At 41.1% G+C, this 13,396-nt stretch overlaps 1 protein-coding gene across 1 annotated transcript; it reads left to right on the forward strand.

The window, feature by feature from the left end:
- Nucleotides 1-3,590: 3,590 nt before the first annotated feature.
- On the forward strand, nucleotides 3,591-12,862 carry disp3 (dispatched RND transporter family member 3; the record flags this gene model as incomplete). Its single annotated transcript, XM_079251500.1, has 20 exons — nucleotides 3,591-4,569; nucleotides 4,664-4,883; nucleotides 5,006-5,142; nucleotides 5,266-5,400; nucleotides 6,218-6,378; nucleotides 6,552-6,691; nucleotides 6,810-6,901; nucleotides 7,023-7,187; nucleotides 7,863-8,024; nucleotides 8,108-8,254; nucleotides 8,338-8,474; nucleotides 8,581-8,750; nucleotides 8,846-8,976; nucleotides 9,252-9,436; nucleotides 9,659-9,785; nucleotides 10,617-10,762; nucleotides 10,853-11,012; nucleotides 11,100-11,213; nucleotides 11,285-11,457; nucleotides 11,597-12,862. The coding sequence occupies 20 exons, from the start codon at nucleotides 3,591-3,593 to the stop codon at nucleotides 11,975-11,977; spliced, it is 4,062 nt and encodes a 1,353-aa protein (XP_079107626.1). The 3' UTR covers nucleotides 11,978-12,862.
- Between the last annotated feature and the right edge of the window lie 534 nt (nucleotides 12,863-13,396).

Here is a 13,396-nt window from a genome sequence, read left to right on the forward strand (position 1 = left end):
TCACATTTAGTACAGTTAAAACTGAATGCCTCAACTTTACTCCTTATAACAGGCTTTGCACTGTCTTCACACAATCTGATCAATAAACTTCCAGACGCTTTTTCTTTTTTTCTCGTGGTCAGCTGTGAATTTTATCTAAGCTTGAACATGTTTATTTGAAGTGTTTTTGATCAGCAGCCTTTCAGTCCATAGTGATGTAAACTTCCCTGACTGTAAAAAAGTAACCCAATTTTACCCAATTGTGAGGATGTTGAAAGGTTTTCCCTGCTTATCCAAACTAATTTCCTACCAGCAAAAGGTGATAAGTTAGGTCCTCTTTTTAAATATAAAGTTACATCAACTGCAATAAATTGTAATATGTGCAATTGTTTGAATTGATAATCTTGGATTGTGCAACTATTTGGAAACCTTCCTGACTTGTGTAAATCTAAATTCTGCTTCCTCATACCTGAACTGAGCTTGATGTTTCTGTTTGTACTTTAGACTTATTTATTCATTTTTACATACCTTCTTCCTGTTTGGCTGTTGTTCGGTCCCCCTGCCCCCGAATATAGAACAGTTCAGGGGGGAAAAAACTAAATTAAATATGATGACATTCTTGTTTGTTATGAGTGGATGTAAACATTTGTCCGGGACTGTACATATTGGAAAAACACAGCCAAGTGGGATTTATGGCATCAGCTTCTTTTTGTTTGCATGTGAGCACAGCTCCATTCTACACAACACGCATCCAGCTGCTGTTCTTCCACCAAGCAGGCAGGTAGAGCATAACCATCTGAGCTGCACTTGTTTAATAAATAAATAAGCTAATAAAGCTACTGTGAAAATTCCAAACTGATTCCACAATGATGCAATGTGAGGTTACATACTATATTGTACAAGAGCAGGTTCAGTTTTCACTACATTAATCCAAGTTTTCATATTTCAGAACCAGCACACAGATTTATTCCTGCCTACTTTCTGCATGTTGGTTGAATTTGTGAGTAAATCACTGTATTGTAGACAAAAAATGAGCAGAAGCAATGTATATTTAGTACAGACAAATCCTTGGAAGACACTATTAATTTAAAAAAAACAAAACAACAACACAGAATGCACAATTAAACTCTACTTCTAAATCTACGCCTGTACAAGCACTGAATTGACTGTCTTCTCCTGATCTGCAAAGAATAGCAATGTTGAACAAGTCAGAGGGCTGGTAAACATATTTGTTATACCAGGCTCTGCACTGCTCGCGGTGCTTTGCAGCTATAATAATTATTGTGCAGAAGATGTAATATTCTTGAATGCGAAGGGCCGTCCTAGTCATCAAGAAGACAGGAAAGGATGTGTCCCTGAGGCCATGCATCATTTTAGCTCCTCTGCTCCACTGTACCTGCAAAGTGTCAATTCAAAGATACACAGAAGCAGAAAAGAGCTGTGACTAATAAGCACAAAATCTGCTCTTTAGTCTTTACTGAGTTCTTTTGATTTGTCAGTTTTGAGCTCTGCACCACCACTCAGTCCATTTTGATGTATAAGTGGGGGACAAAAATACGGCAGTGAAGATGTACCTGGAATCCTCTCATTTAATTTTCACTTGATTAATGCAGAACAGCAGAAAAGCATCCGTTCTCTTACAGATGTTTGTGCAGCTTGTTTGTATTGATAATGGATGTGATGTGTGTGTATACAAGATTTTCAGTCCTCACACACAGCTTTTTTCTCTTCCCCTCTTTCCCTTCCACTCCTCTCATCATATTGCTGCATGTCTGTGTGCCTTCTCTTCTGCTGATGAGAGTACCACACAGAAACAAGGCTGAGATTAAACAGAAAGATTCATCATATCTAATTACTGAAATCAGCGACTGTAATCAGTTTCGTTGACTGTAAATATGGCTTATTTTTTTCAAAATAGGCTCTATAATCTCTCTTTTCTGTAACATGAACACAAACACATTGAAAGAGCTTTTTGCGAAGCTGCAGTTTTATATATATGTCTTAATGGTTGCAGCTAAATAAAACTGCCTTCAGCTGTTTCCAGCAAATGCGATCATGTATTAGAAATGTAATACGTCGTATATGGTGGTGTAATCCAGTGTTTGCTGAAAATAATCGGATTGGTACTTAAATAATTACATTTTCTATTATTTGTTTTCATAATTTTAAAGCAAGCAATCAGCACGATTAACAAATTTGTCCTCTCAGGGTGCAGGCAGTTTACATTTATGCTGCAGCTTGTTGCTCTAATGCTAAACACGTGTTGGTGTCCTTGCCTTTGCATGGATGACATAAATGTTCCTCAAACTTAAAATGGTCTAAAATGTCCTTTCTTTTGAGGATTATACATTTAATGTGGAGCTCTATATGCTTTTTTTTTTTTTTTAAAAGAAATATTATTTTTAATATCAAGCTTTGGGAGACTTTTTTATCGAGCATTTTGATGGAAAAAATCCAGCATAAAATGGAACAAGCACATCTAAATCTTTGTGGACCTTTTTCATAAAAAAAAAATCTCACAGGAAGGGAAGAGTAAAGGCTTTTAATGATTGACTCATTACACACATCCACGAGCTGCTTCATTATCAGTGAACTGCAGTGTGACACTTGCACAGTAACCAACCTCTTTCCCTCTGCTGCAAACTTGAGTACATTCACTGCTTCGATACTACAAATCTCACTCAGGTATAGGAGCGAGAACTTAAAACCTACAAATCCTACTATCCACTTTTTGATTCAGGGTTTGTCTCTCAAGAGTCTCTCCTTCCTAAAGGGAGAAGTTGAATCATTTTTAAAATATTGACCGAACAGTGTAAATATGAAATTCTGCTTTTGCTGTGAATTTTTTGTTTCAGCTATAGAGCTGAGTGCAGTTATCCTTCATACATAATCATGATTCTCTGTCTTAAGTGGCTGACCTTAAAGCTCTGTTCTCAAGAGACTAGACAAATTGCTGCAGTTAGCATGCTCACTCCCTCCTGAGTGCAAACTTTTTGCAGTATTGTTTGTACGGACGAGTAGAAAAAAAGTAGCTATCAGCAAAAGTCTGACCATCCCAGAAGATAAAGCTATGCTGCGACACACAGCCTAATACCCCACTTGGTCTTGTCTGTAATTAGACAAGCAAGATGATTTAATTTAGTGCAGAGGAGATAAAGCTGCGCCTTGATGCCTGATGTGTAGACAGCCACCAGTGGACTCTTTTCAGGTGATAATAGCTGACAGAGAGAAGAATAGAATTACAGCTTTTAGCCTGTCTCACCCAAAGCCCTTGTGAGCTGCATCTTAAAGCAGGAGCCTGCCAACCATTTTCTCTTAGAAGCCCTTGAAACCCCCCCCCCCCCCCCCCCCTCCTTTTAATTTGCTCCATATAACCCTGCCAGTGGAGGGCCTTTTGTCAACAGCTGCTTGAGGACAGACTTAATTCTCTTGTGTCCTTGCTTGCTCAGTGCAACTTTGGAAGTTAACCTCTCCCTCACTTTGTCCAAGGCTTGTGTCTGCGAGTAGTTCAAACATCTATTTTGTGCTTATGATGAGGAAAAAAAAAAAAAAGGCAGAGCTTCGGGTGAGTAATGATCAAGTTTTGTCATCTGTTGCTGACAGGTGCCAGCATGGATGTGGAGGATGAGCCGTTGCTGTTTCACACCAGCTGGGATGGTGAGGAGGAGGAAGAAGAAGACGATGAAGAAGATGCAGTGGCCCAAACTGCAGGACGGAGCTGCTCTGGGAATGCAGGGATTTGTGGGGTGTGGAGGATACTAGGGTGGGTTTGCACACAGCCCTGGGCGAGTGGAGTAGTTTTAGGAGTAGCTTTCCTGCTGCCATGTACCCTGTTTGCTTACATGCTGCTCTACTGCCCTCCTCTGGACATAGACCTCTCCTATAGTGCCTTTGAGGTTCACAGTCACTTCTCAGCTGAGCGCTTTGACGCCCTCACCATTGCTGTAAAAACTCAGCTGGGGTCCTGGGACAGACGTAGGCGTGACATAGATAATGATCAGCCTGAGGCACTGCAGGAGATTCTGCTCGATAAACTGGGCAGAAAGGGCGCGTTCAACTCGACAGACAGCGAGAGGAAGAGATCCTCTTCTTCACAAAACCGTGTTTTACAAGGAGGTGATGGGAGCAGTGATGCAGCACATGGAAACGTAAGGACAGAACTTGATTTCAGTCAGGGAGAAATGAAGAAGCACAACACCTCAAGTCCCAGAAAAGGGAAGGAAGAGGAGAGATTACGGGATAAAAATGCCACTTTTTCACTCATTAGGAGGCCCAGGTTTGCTCCCAATTACTACATGCAGACCGAGGCTCAGTGGAGGATTGAGCTGGTGTTTGTGGCTCAGGGGCAAGGCGATCACAACATCTTCACCCCAGAACGTCTGCAGACAATTCACCATGTAGAGCGTCTGCTCATGCAACACCCACAGTTTCATCAGTTCTGCTGGAAACCCCTGGAAATATTGAGGGATCTGCCACTGGGGCCATCTTACTGCTCTCCACCAAGCTCGCTTCTGTCTTACCTTTACCCCAGTGAGAGAGGGGGGAAGATATACTACGATGGTATGGGCCCTGACCTGGCGGATATCCAAGGTAGGTCAACAGATATTCCAGTTCAAGTATCAGTGACTTTCTGTTACAATTAATCTAGCTGTGTGGATGTGACCTGTTATGTTCTGCTTTGCAGGTTCTCTGAGACTGGCCATCACCCACCCACAGTTCTACTGGTATGTGGATGAGAGTTTGTCCCCCGAGCATCTCTCTTCCTCTCTCCTACGCAGTGAGATACACTTCGGAGCTCCTCTGCCATCCTACTATTCCCTGCAGGACCGAGCAGATGAGCAAAGAACTCGCTTCAAAAACTTTGTGGTTCAGTATGCAGACATACTGGCAAAGCAATCCACCAGGTTAGGCACAATTGTTGCACTGCAATTCCCTCATTTCAGGCATCTGTTTTACCACACAGTGTTTACAGCCACGGCTCAGTGTTGCATGGTTTAATGGTTTATATCTGCATCCTGTGTGTTAGTCAGGTGAAGGTGTTGTATGGCGGAACAGAGCTGTTTGATAATGAAGTGAGGAAAACTTTCAACAATGACATGATGCTGGCAGTCATCAGTGGAGCCTGCATCACCGTGCTCGTCTTCATCCTTACCTCCTTTTCTGGTACGTCATGATCTCTTCCCTATATCTCTGTCACTGGTGTGACTAAATGTTTTTTTTAAGTGCCAGAATTAGTTTGGATGCACATGAATGCTAATGAATGATTCTTTTCTTATCTCTTTAAAGTCTTTCTGACTTTCTTTGGACTCGCTGCCATCGGGCTGAGCTGCTTAATGGCACTTTTCTTATACCATGTTGTCTTTGGTGTGAGGTACCTGGGTATTCTCAATGGAGTTGCAGCATTTGTTATAATTGGCATTGGTAAGTTATTAAAGGTATGCCTCAATATTTATTTTGTTTTCTTGTAGAGACACAGCAAAGAGGATAAAAGATCCTCAGCTTCGTACAAAAGATATTAAGCTCGAGAAAATATGTTTGGTTAGTTAAATTTGAAAACATTAATGCGAAGGTCCAAATATGTTAACATTCTTAACACTTTCAATCAACATGCAAAATAATGTTTGTTTAAGGAGTTAGGAAATGCATATATGTTACGTATTTACGTATCTAGTCATATTAAACTACATATTTTCTTGTTAGATGGATGCAATAACTTATGAGGCAAAATGCTTTAGGAAGTTGCTGCACCAGGCATAGATATACTAGGATGTGTATTTTCCTGCAAAACCAACACACAATATTCTTTACAGGAATTTAGCTTCCCATTGTCCCTAATTAGTTTGGCCCCTTAATGGTCCAGATCTACCAGACCTGAAGTTTTATGAGCCCAACAAAGGCATAAACAATCTGGGTCACAAAGGAATTCAGGCCAGAACAACTTTCAGGTTGAACTTATATGAGAGAACCTTGTTTGTGTTTGTTTTCCCTTTTTGCTCTGCCTCTGACAGAACCTGCCTGGTGGTTTTCAACACGGTTCCAGGCTTTAAGCCATGCTACTCTTAACAGTTTGGTGCAAACTATCAGAGCTGAGAGTTTATTTTCTTCTACCTCTAAGCAAAGAAACTAAAATATAAAATTGCTTTTTGTGGCTGAGATAATTCCATCCATTTTACAGTCTATAAATAACTAGATGTGCTCAGACTCTTTTTTTTTTTCTTGTCTACTTTTCATTTCTTAGGAGTGGATGATGTGTTTGTGTTCATCAGCACCTTCAGGCAAGCCTCTCACCTGCGTCAGCCGCAAGAGCGAATGATCTACACAATAAAAACAGCTGGCAGGGCTACATTCCTCACCTCCTTTACAACTGCAGCTGCCTACGCCGCTAACACCTTCTCTCAGGTAATAATGAAAGAAACATAGCATATAACAGGATCAGTACAGGAAGTGTAAATGGCTCCTTTGCTGCGGATGAATAGAAGTGCCTCTCTCAGCAGACAGCCATTTTCACACGATAAGCACAAATTGAATGTTTTAAGGTCCTTTATGCTGTGCTACATTTAATTACCACTCAGATCCCAGCCGTGCATGACTTTGGCCTATTCATGGCCCTCATTGTCAGCTGTTGCTGGCTCTGGGTGTCTGTTCTGATGCCAGCCGCCCTGTGTATCTGGACTCAGCATGTGGAGCCTCACGAGCACGCCTGGTTGAATTGGTGAGCTTTTTCATTTCCTTACGTTTTGTGAGATGTTATTGGAGGACTTTGTCCGACAGCTCAGTTGACATGTAATCCCTCCAGCTGTCTCTCACCCTAAACTCTTCTCCCTCTGAAGCCTGAAGTTGTTTTCAGGCCTGTCAGCAGCCCACAGCCCTTTGTCAGATGAGGATGATGATGTGGCACTTCTATCTGTGGAGATGGAGCCAGGTGAGATATTATCTCTTTGCAATGAATGGACGACAGGGAGGAGAATTGGAAAGGAATGAGTCCAGGCTGTAAAACGCAGCTGTTCAGGCACCACTAAGGCCCTTTGCTTTGTCTTGGCTAGGCTCCTGTGACACTGGCAGCGATACAGCCATTCTGTCCCTGTCAGTGGAGACACCTTTGTCCCCTCAAGGGCAGCAGCATGTGGGTGTGGTGAGCACTAAACTCCAGTGGGCCTTGAAGCACTTAGTTGCTGAACCAGTAGTGAAGCGACGGAAAGCTGTGCTTGGTGAGAATAGATCTTTTTATACAGCTAAGATTACTTTGTAGACTCAAATAAATGGTTTAAAGGTGGAGTATGTAAGATTTTCAATATTTAAAAAAAAAAAAAACTAATAAAATAACTACAATAATAATTAGATAGTTTTTTTTAACATGTAGGTTCCAGTCTGTCCATATTTGATGCATTATTAAATTACAAGTTTAATTAATGACAAATGACAAAAGGCACTTTTTTTTTTACTGGTAGGCAAACATGTAAGAAGGGTCTTTGTCATTAATTAAACTTGAAATTTAATAACACATCAAATATGGACAGACTGGAACCTACATGTTTTAAAAAACTATCTAATTATGATTGTAGTTATTTTTTGAGTTAATTTTTTTTTTTAAATCTTGAAAATCTTATATACTCCACCTTTAAAGTAAAAAAAAAAAATTACTGCAATTTTTGTTTAATATTTTCTTATTGTGTAAAAGCCCAACTAGGGACAGGCATTGAAAATTAACCTTGGCTAAAATGCTGTAGTATGTGTCATCCTTCATGGAGCATACTTGTCCCTATCAAATAAAAATAAAATAAAAAATAAAATAAAATCCGTTCTGATCTAACCTTCACTTGCTCCATGTCCTCCATCAGATTCTCTCTTTGATGTTATTTTTTATCATCTTCCTCCCAACCTAGGCGTCTTTCTCCTGGTTCTTCTCTTATCTGCTGGCTTTTGCTGTCTCCTGAGGCCGGCCACTCATGCACCTCTTTTATTTCGCCAAGACACAAACCTTCAGAGCCTGCTAGCTCTGCGGAGCAACCTCAGCGGCCAAGGCATCTCCTGCCCCATGTGCTCAGGTGAGATTGCAGCGCTGAAAGAAACATGCATGTAACCTCGAGGATCAAAGACAAATTTCTCAAAGGCATGTTTCATCCTGCAGGTGTTTTCATGGAAAAACCCCACCTATTGAACACACACACGTCCTCATCAGGTTTTAGGATTTCTACACATCAGCACAGCTCAAGGGCAACAACCTCCACTGCTTCTCAGCGCTCAGTAAAACCAACCTCAAGCACCAACGAAACAGGTAAACAATCAGCACATACGAAGCTTCTGTCTCCTTATTTAAACCCTGACATGATTCTAATATATTTTGCTTTGGATTTTTAGGTTCCTTGCTCACTGTTTACATATCAAAGTTGGAACATGAAGCGTCTACAGTGATATATCGTTTCTCACTCAACAACAGCATCCCGTCTCCGTGGAAAATGTGCAGCACAAATCATGAGGAGGTCTCATCTTTTCAGGTTGGGGAGTGGAAGAAGTCAATTTGTCATTTGTTTATTTTAAACTTTGTTCTGTGACACGTGGGAGCGAAGCAGCATGAAACTGATTATATTTCTATCTGAATAGGCTTTTGGTCAGCCACATGCCAATTACACGGCCAGAATGATGGTTTGTGTTTCCCATGTGTATCGGCCACACCCCAGCTGGATGATCACATCTGGCTCGTGTGATCCCCATCACGGCTGGACTCCAGAGTTTTCTTTTTACGTTGCCTTTTCTCCACAGCAGAACAGCAGGTGAAAATATAATGAAAAAAAAATCTAATTGGAACTTAACAGAGTTGTGGTTTTCGTGGCAATTCCGTCATTTCAGCTTTCGTCTCTCCCCTTAGGAGGCTGTACTTTGCTCAGTGCCACCTGAGACCTCATGCAAGCCGTGTATGTGTTAGCCATCCCGGGTGTGGCTTCAGTTCTGAGTCTGATGGACCTTCACGTGGAACCTTTTATACCCCTCTTCCATTTGGTGAGTAAGCAAGTATTTCTGTCTAATCTAAAGACAGTTGATTTGCCCGTCAGGAAAAGTCGCACAACCTGTCTTTTTCATGCCATTTATTCCTACAGTAAATTTTTTTCAACAAAGATTGCAGTGATATGACAGCTTCTCCAAAAATAGTTTCTTAAAGTAGAACTGTATGAACCCACAGAAGGATTTTTCCACAGTACTCCAGTTGTACAGATATTTTTACCCTGTATAAGCAAACACAGATCAGACGTGTCCCTCTTGTTTTATTTTTAAAGATCTCTCATCTGCTGCCAAAACCAAACCATCCAAAACGTCAGGCTTTAACCCGTGCAGTGGCAGTGTGTGTGACCACCCAGCGGTGCGTCCTCTGGTTGACACTGGGGCCATGGTTTTTGTTGTGTTTGGGATCCTGGGAATCAACCGGACTGAACAGAAGGACAATCATGTAATTGGAGATATGGTGAGATTCACCTATCATGTACAACAATTTACTACCAGATACTAGTCTGTGGTGTGATGTTTAAAGCATGTGAGTGGATGGATGTGAATTGAAGTGGAAAGCCATTTGTATGGGTAAAAGTAAAAAAAAAAAAAAGAAGGATCTATTATTGTTAAATTAAACCTTGCTGACGTTTTTTAAGTGACTCTTTGATAACATTAACATATTTCATTTTCTTTTCAGGGCAGCATTATTTTGGATCCCGACTTTGACATTTTCCAGGAGATGGGGCATCTCTGCAAAATCTGTAAAGCTGTCGGTGCAAACAGACAACTAGTGAAGCCAGGAGGAGCCCAGTGCTTGCCTTCAGGTAACTCAGTTAGTTAATGGTGTCAGCATGAATGTCTTACATGCAAGTGTCTTCAAAACATTTCAGAGCTGCCGAGGAAAAGTTTGCGTGTCCAAATCATATGATTAAATGGTGTTTGGTGAAAATTGTATGTACAGTTGTGCTCATATGTATTCATACCCATTCATTAAAGAAAAGGCTGAATTTACAACAGTCACTGAAATAACTGGAGACTTAAAAAAGGAACAAATAACCAAAAATTTGCAAAAATATAATTTGGTAATATAAGACACTGTTTTTTCATTTAATTGAGTTGAAGAAAGAAAAACAAACAAACAAACAAACAAATTGGTCCTGGACAAATTAGAGCACTTTTCTATTGAACAGTGGGACAAAATACCTGTCAACAGGTGCAGAAGTCTGACTGAGAGGAACAGAAAACACCTGTCTGTAGCGGAAACATTAAAGGAAAGTTCAACAAAATATTAGTTTATGAGTGATGTAATATGTAAGAAATTATCTTATTTATTTGCTTTTTAATAAAAAATATTTCTATTGAACCAGAATTAGAAAATAATGTAATGATTTTCATAAAATTTTTATTTATTATTACTTTAGTCAATTTCAGCTTATTTTACAGGCAGCTGTTTTTTTTTCCTTCTTCGATGAAAGGGTATTAATAAATATGAGCACAACTGTATTTTCCCCTTGTGTCCAAATGTTCAGCCTTGAAATCGGCTTTAAATAAAACTTTAATCAAAAAGTGCTCAACAAAAGAAAGGACACAACTCTCATTAAATGGAGAGGAGAATGTGCTTTAAAAGGATAATAGTCTTTTTTTGTTCCTTTCAGGCAACAAGTTGTCTTCGTTTCTGCCTCTTTTCCACTCTGACTGCCACTCTCTGCCTGAACCCAACCTGCTCCCAGGGCAGCTCTCCCATGGAGCAGTGGGAATGCACGGAGGCAAGGTCCGCTGGCTGTCCATGGCGTTTGAGTCTGTAAGTTCCTTCATCTCTCAGCTTTTCTTCTGTGTGAATCCGAAGCTGTTCATTCAGCTATGCCTAATGCTCAGCGTCTCCTCTCCCAAGACCACATACAAAGGCAAATCCTCCTTTCAGACCTATTCTGACTTCCTTCAGTGGGAGAACTTTATCCAGGAGCAACTCGCCAGCCTTCCACAGTCTTCTGCTCTGCAGCGAGGTTTCCAGACATGTGAGCACTGGAAACAGATATTCATGGAAATCATAGGCAAGTGAGAGGTGGAATGGGTGTGAAATAGAATTTTTAGCAGCAGGGAATAAGTGCATAAATGGAATTAAATCTGATGGTTTGTAGGTGTGGAGAGTGCCCTCTGGAGTCTCCTGCTGTCACTGGCCATCTGTGTGGCAGCTGTGTCTGTGTTTACCGCACATCTTCTGCTGCTGTTACCAGTTCTCATTACCATTATAGGTAAGGGATGAAAAATTTACATCCATGCTTGGATGAGATGAAATAGGTCTGAGTTTTTTTGCTTTCAACAGGGGTGATCTGTCTGGTTGTGGCCATCATGTACTGGCTAGGATGGGAGATGGGCGCAGTGGAGGCGATTTCTCTGTCCATACTTGTTGGATCTTCAGTGGATTACTGTCTACACCTGGTGGAGGGATACCTGCTGGCTGGAGAGACCATTCCCTCTACACCTGGTCAATACTTAGTAAGGGGGAGAACATGGGTTTAAAAAAAACAGACAGCCCCTTCAATTGTCATAAATAAATAATATTAATTAAGAGTGAATGTTGGTGGTCTGTTAGTATGTTTTTAAATCAGTATTTTAATCTGTGTTTTGTTTTTAGGAGCCTCCAGCTGAGAGGCAGAGACGAACTCTGGAGGCAGTGAACCATGTGGGCGTTGCCATAGTGTCCAGCGCCGTCACCACAGCGATCTCCACAGTCCCTCTTTTCTTCTGCGTCATTGTGCCTTTTGCCAAGTTTGGCCAGATCGTTGCCATTAACACAGCCGTCTCCATTTTGTTCACCCTGACGGTGACAGTGGCCTTGGTGGGCTGCATGGCCCCTGCCCACTTCAGCAGACGCCCTGGCGCTGTGCTAAAGGCCAGCCTGGCAGTGATGGCAGCTGCAGCCTTGGGAGCAGCTCTGTGCTGGTTGGGAGGACAACTGGGATTGTCGACCTGGCAGTCACTCAGCTCAGAAACGCTGCTGTCCAACTCACACTGATGTCACACGGAGGTGAACCTCTGTATGCAAACTCTGAGAACTGTTCAGGGGGAAGTGATCTTGTACTTCATAGCACAATGATGTCATAACAGAATACATTTATTTAACGTTTATTGATCAGTGGATTGAGCATTGGGATCAAATCCACACCTCCTGGATATTTTCTCGAAAATAAAGTGTAACTATGTGACGCATTAGTGGGCTGACCTTTGAGGACTGACATGATTCAGATTTTTGTTATTTATCTGGTTTTACCTTCAGCCTTGCTGATTGAGTAGTTGCTCAGAAACTGTGGCTGAGCCAAGGCTTTCATCAGTAGAACTTATTGAGTTGTAAAGAGCTGCTGACTGTTCTGTGATCTGTTGTTGTGAACACTGACTGGGCGCAGTTCTCTGATGTCCGTGATGATTTAGTGTTGCTGGTTCTCACAATTTCATGGTCATCTTGTGAAACATCATGTTTGTTTTATACTTTGTGTTCTCTTTATTGTGCACTGAATGTGATTTTCCAACCATGGTGGATTAAGATGTCCTGCTGTGCTGGATTTAAAGACCAAATTTATACCGTTTTATTAAATGTGAAGCGTAAAAATAAGTGTGACTGTTTAAGCTTTTACTTACTGAACTTTCAGATGCTGCCGGCACACGTGCTTCTAAAACCTGTGAATACCACTACTTTGCACAAGTTGACATATTGCTGAGATTTGAACTGCTTCAAAGTTTGTTTTTGTAATCACCACTAAATGAAAGAAACCTCTTGTCACCTCCTCAGGTGTACCATCTGACACACTTTACAGCACCAACTGTAACACACACTGCACTCACGATTTAAAGCACCACTCAAATAACAGTCAATTGCAGCTCTGGTCTGCCCCGGAGTGAAGGTGAGAGCCATTTATCAAACATCATACAATAATGGTTGGGGAGAGGGACAGACTTGATAGCAGCAACAGCAGTGCATTTCTGTTTTACGTGTGTTATTTGTTAATGTCAAATAAAGCAGGTGCTGTAAGCCTTTGGTCTTCTGCTTTGTGAAAGCTCTGCACATTTTTTTCTTCTGCACAGTTATGCAACAAAGCAGCGGAGCAGAATGAAGAGCTGTCACCGTTTGCTTACACTCACATAATTGGGAGATCTACAATGGCCTCGCTGCATAGCGATTAACTATTCATGTGAAAAAGGCTCATATTTAACTGTGAATTCCAGTGCATGAATGTTTCATGTTGGCTCAACAAAAGTCAGTTAAGTTCTTTAGAAAGTGTCATTTCTGCTCATGATGATAGACAGGCTTGATAACGTATTATTATGAAGTATCATGAAGCAAACAGATTGTGCTGCAGCAGAAAAAGAAGTCCCGTTTTGAAGTGAAGAGTTTGAATGTCTGCCGTTTGTATAAATGTGAAGGTGTGTCTTTGAAAAG

This window comes from Telmatherina bonti (genome assembly GCF_933228915.1).
Source record: "Telmatherina bonti genome assembly, chromosome: 13".
Classification (NCBI taxonomy): domain Eukaryota; kingdom Metazoa; phylum Chordata; class Actinopteri; order Atheriniformes; family Telmatherinidae; genus Telmatherina; species Telmatherina bonti.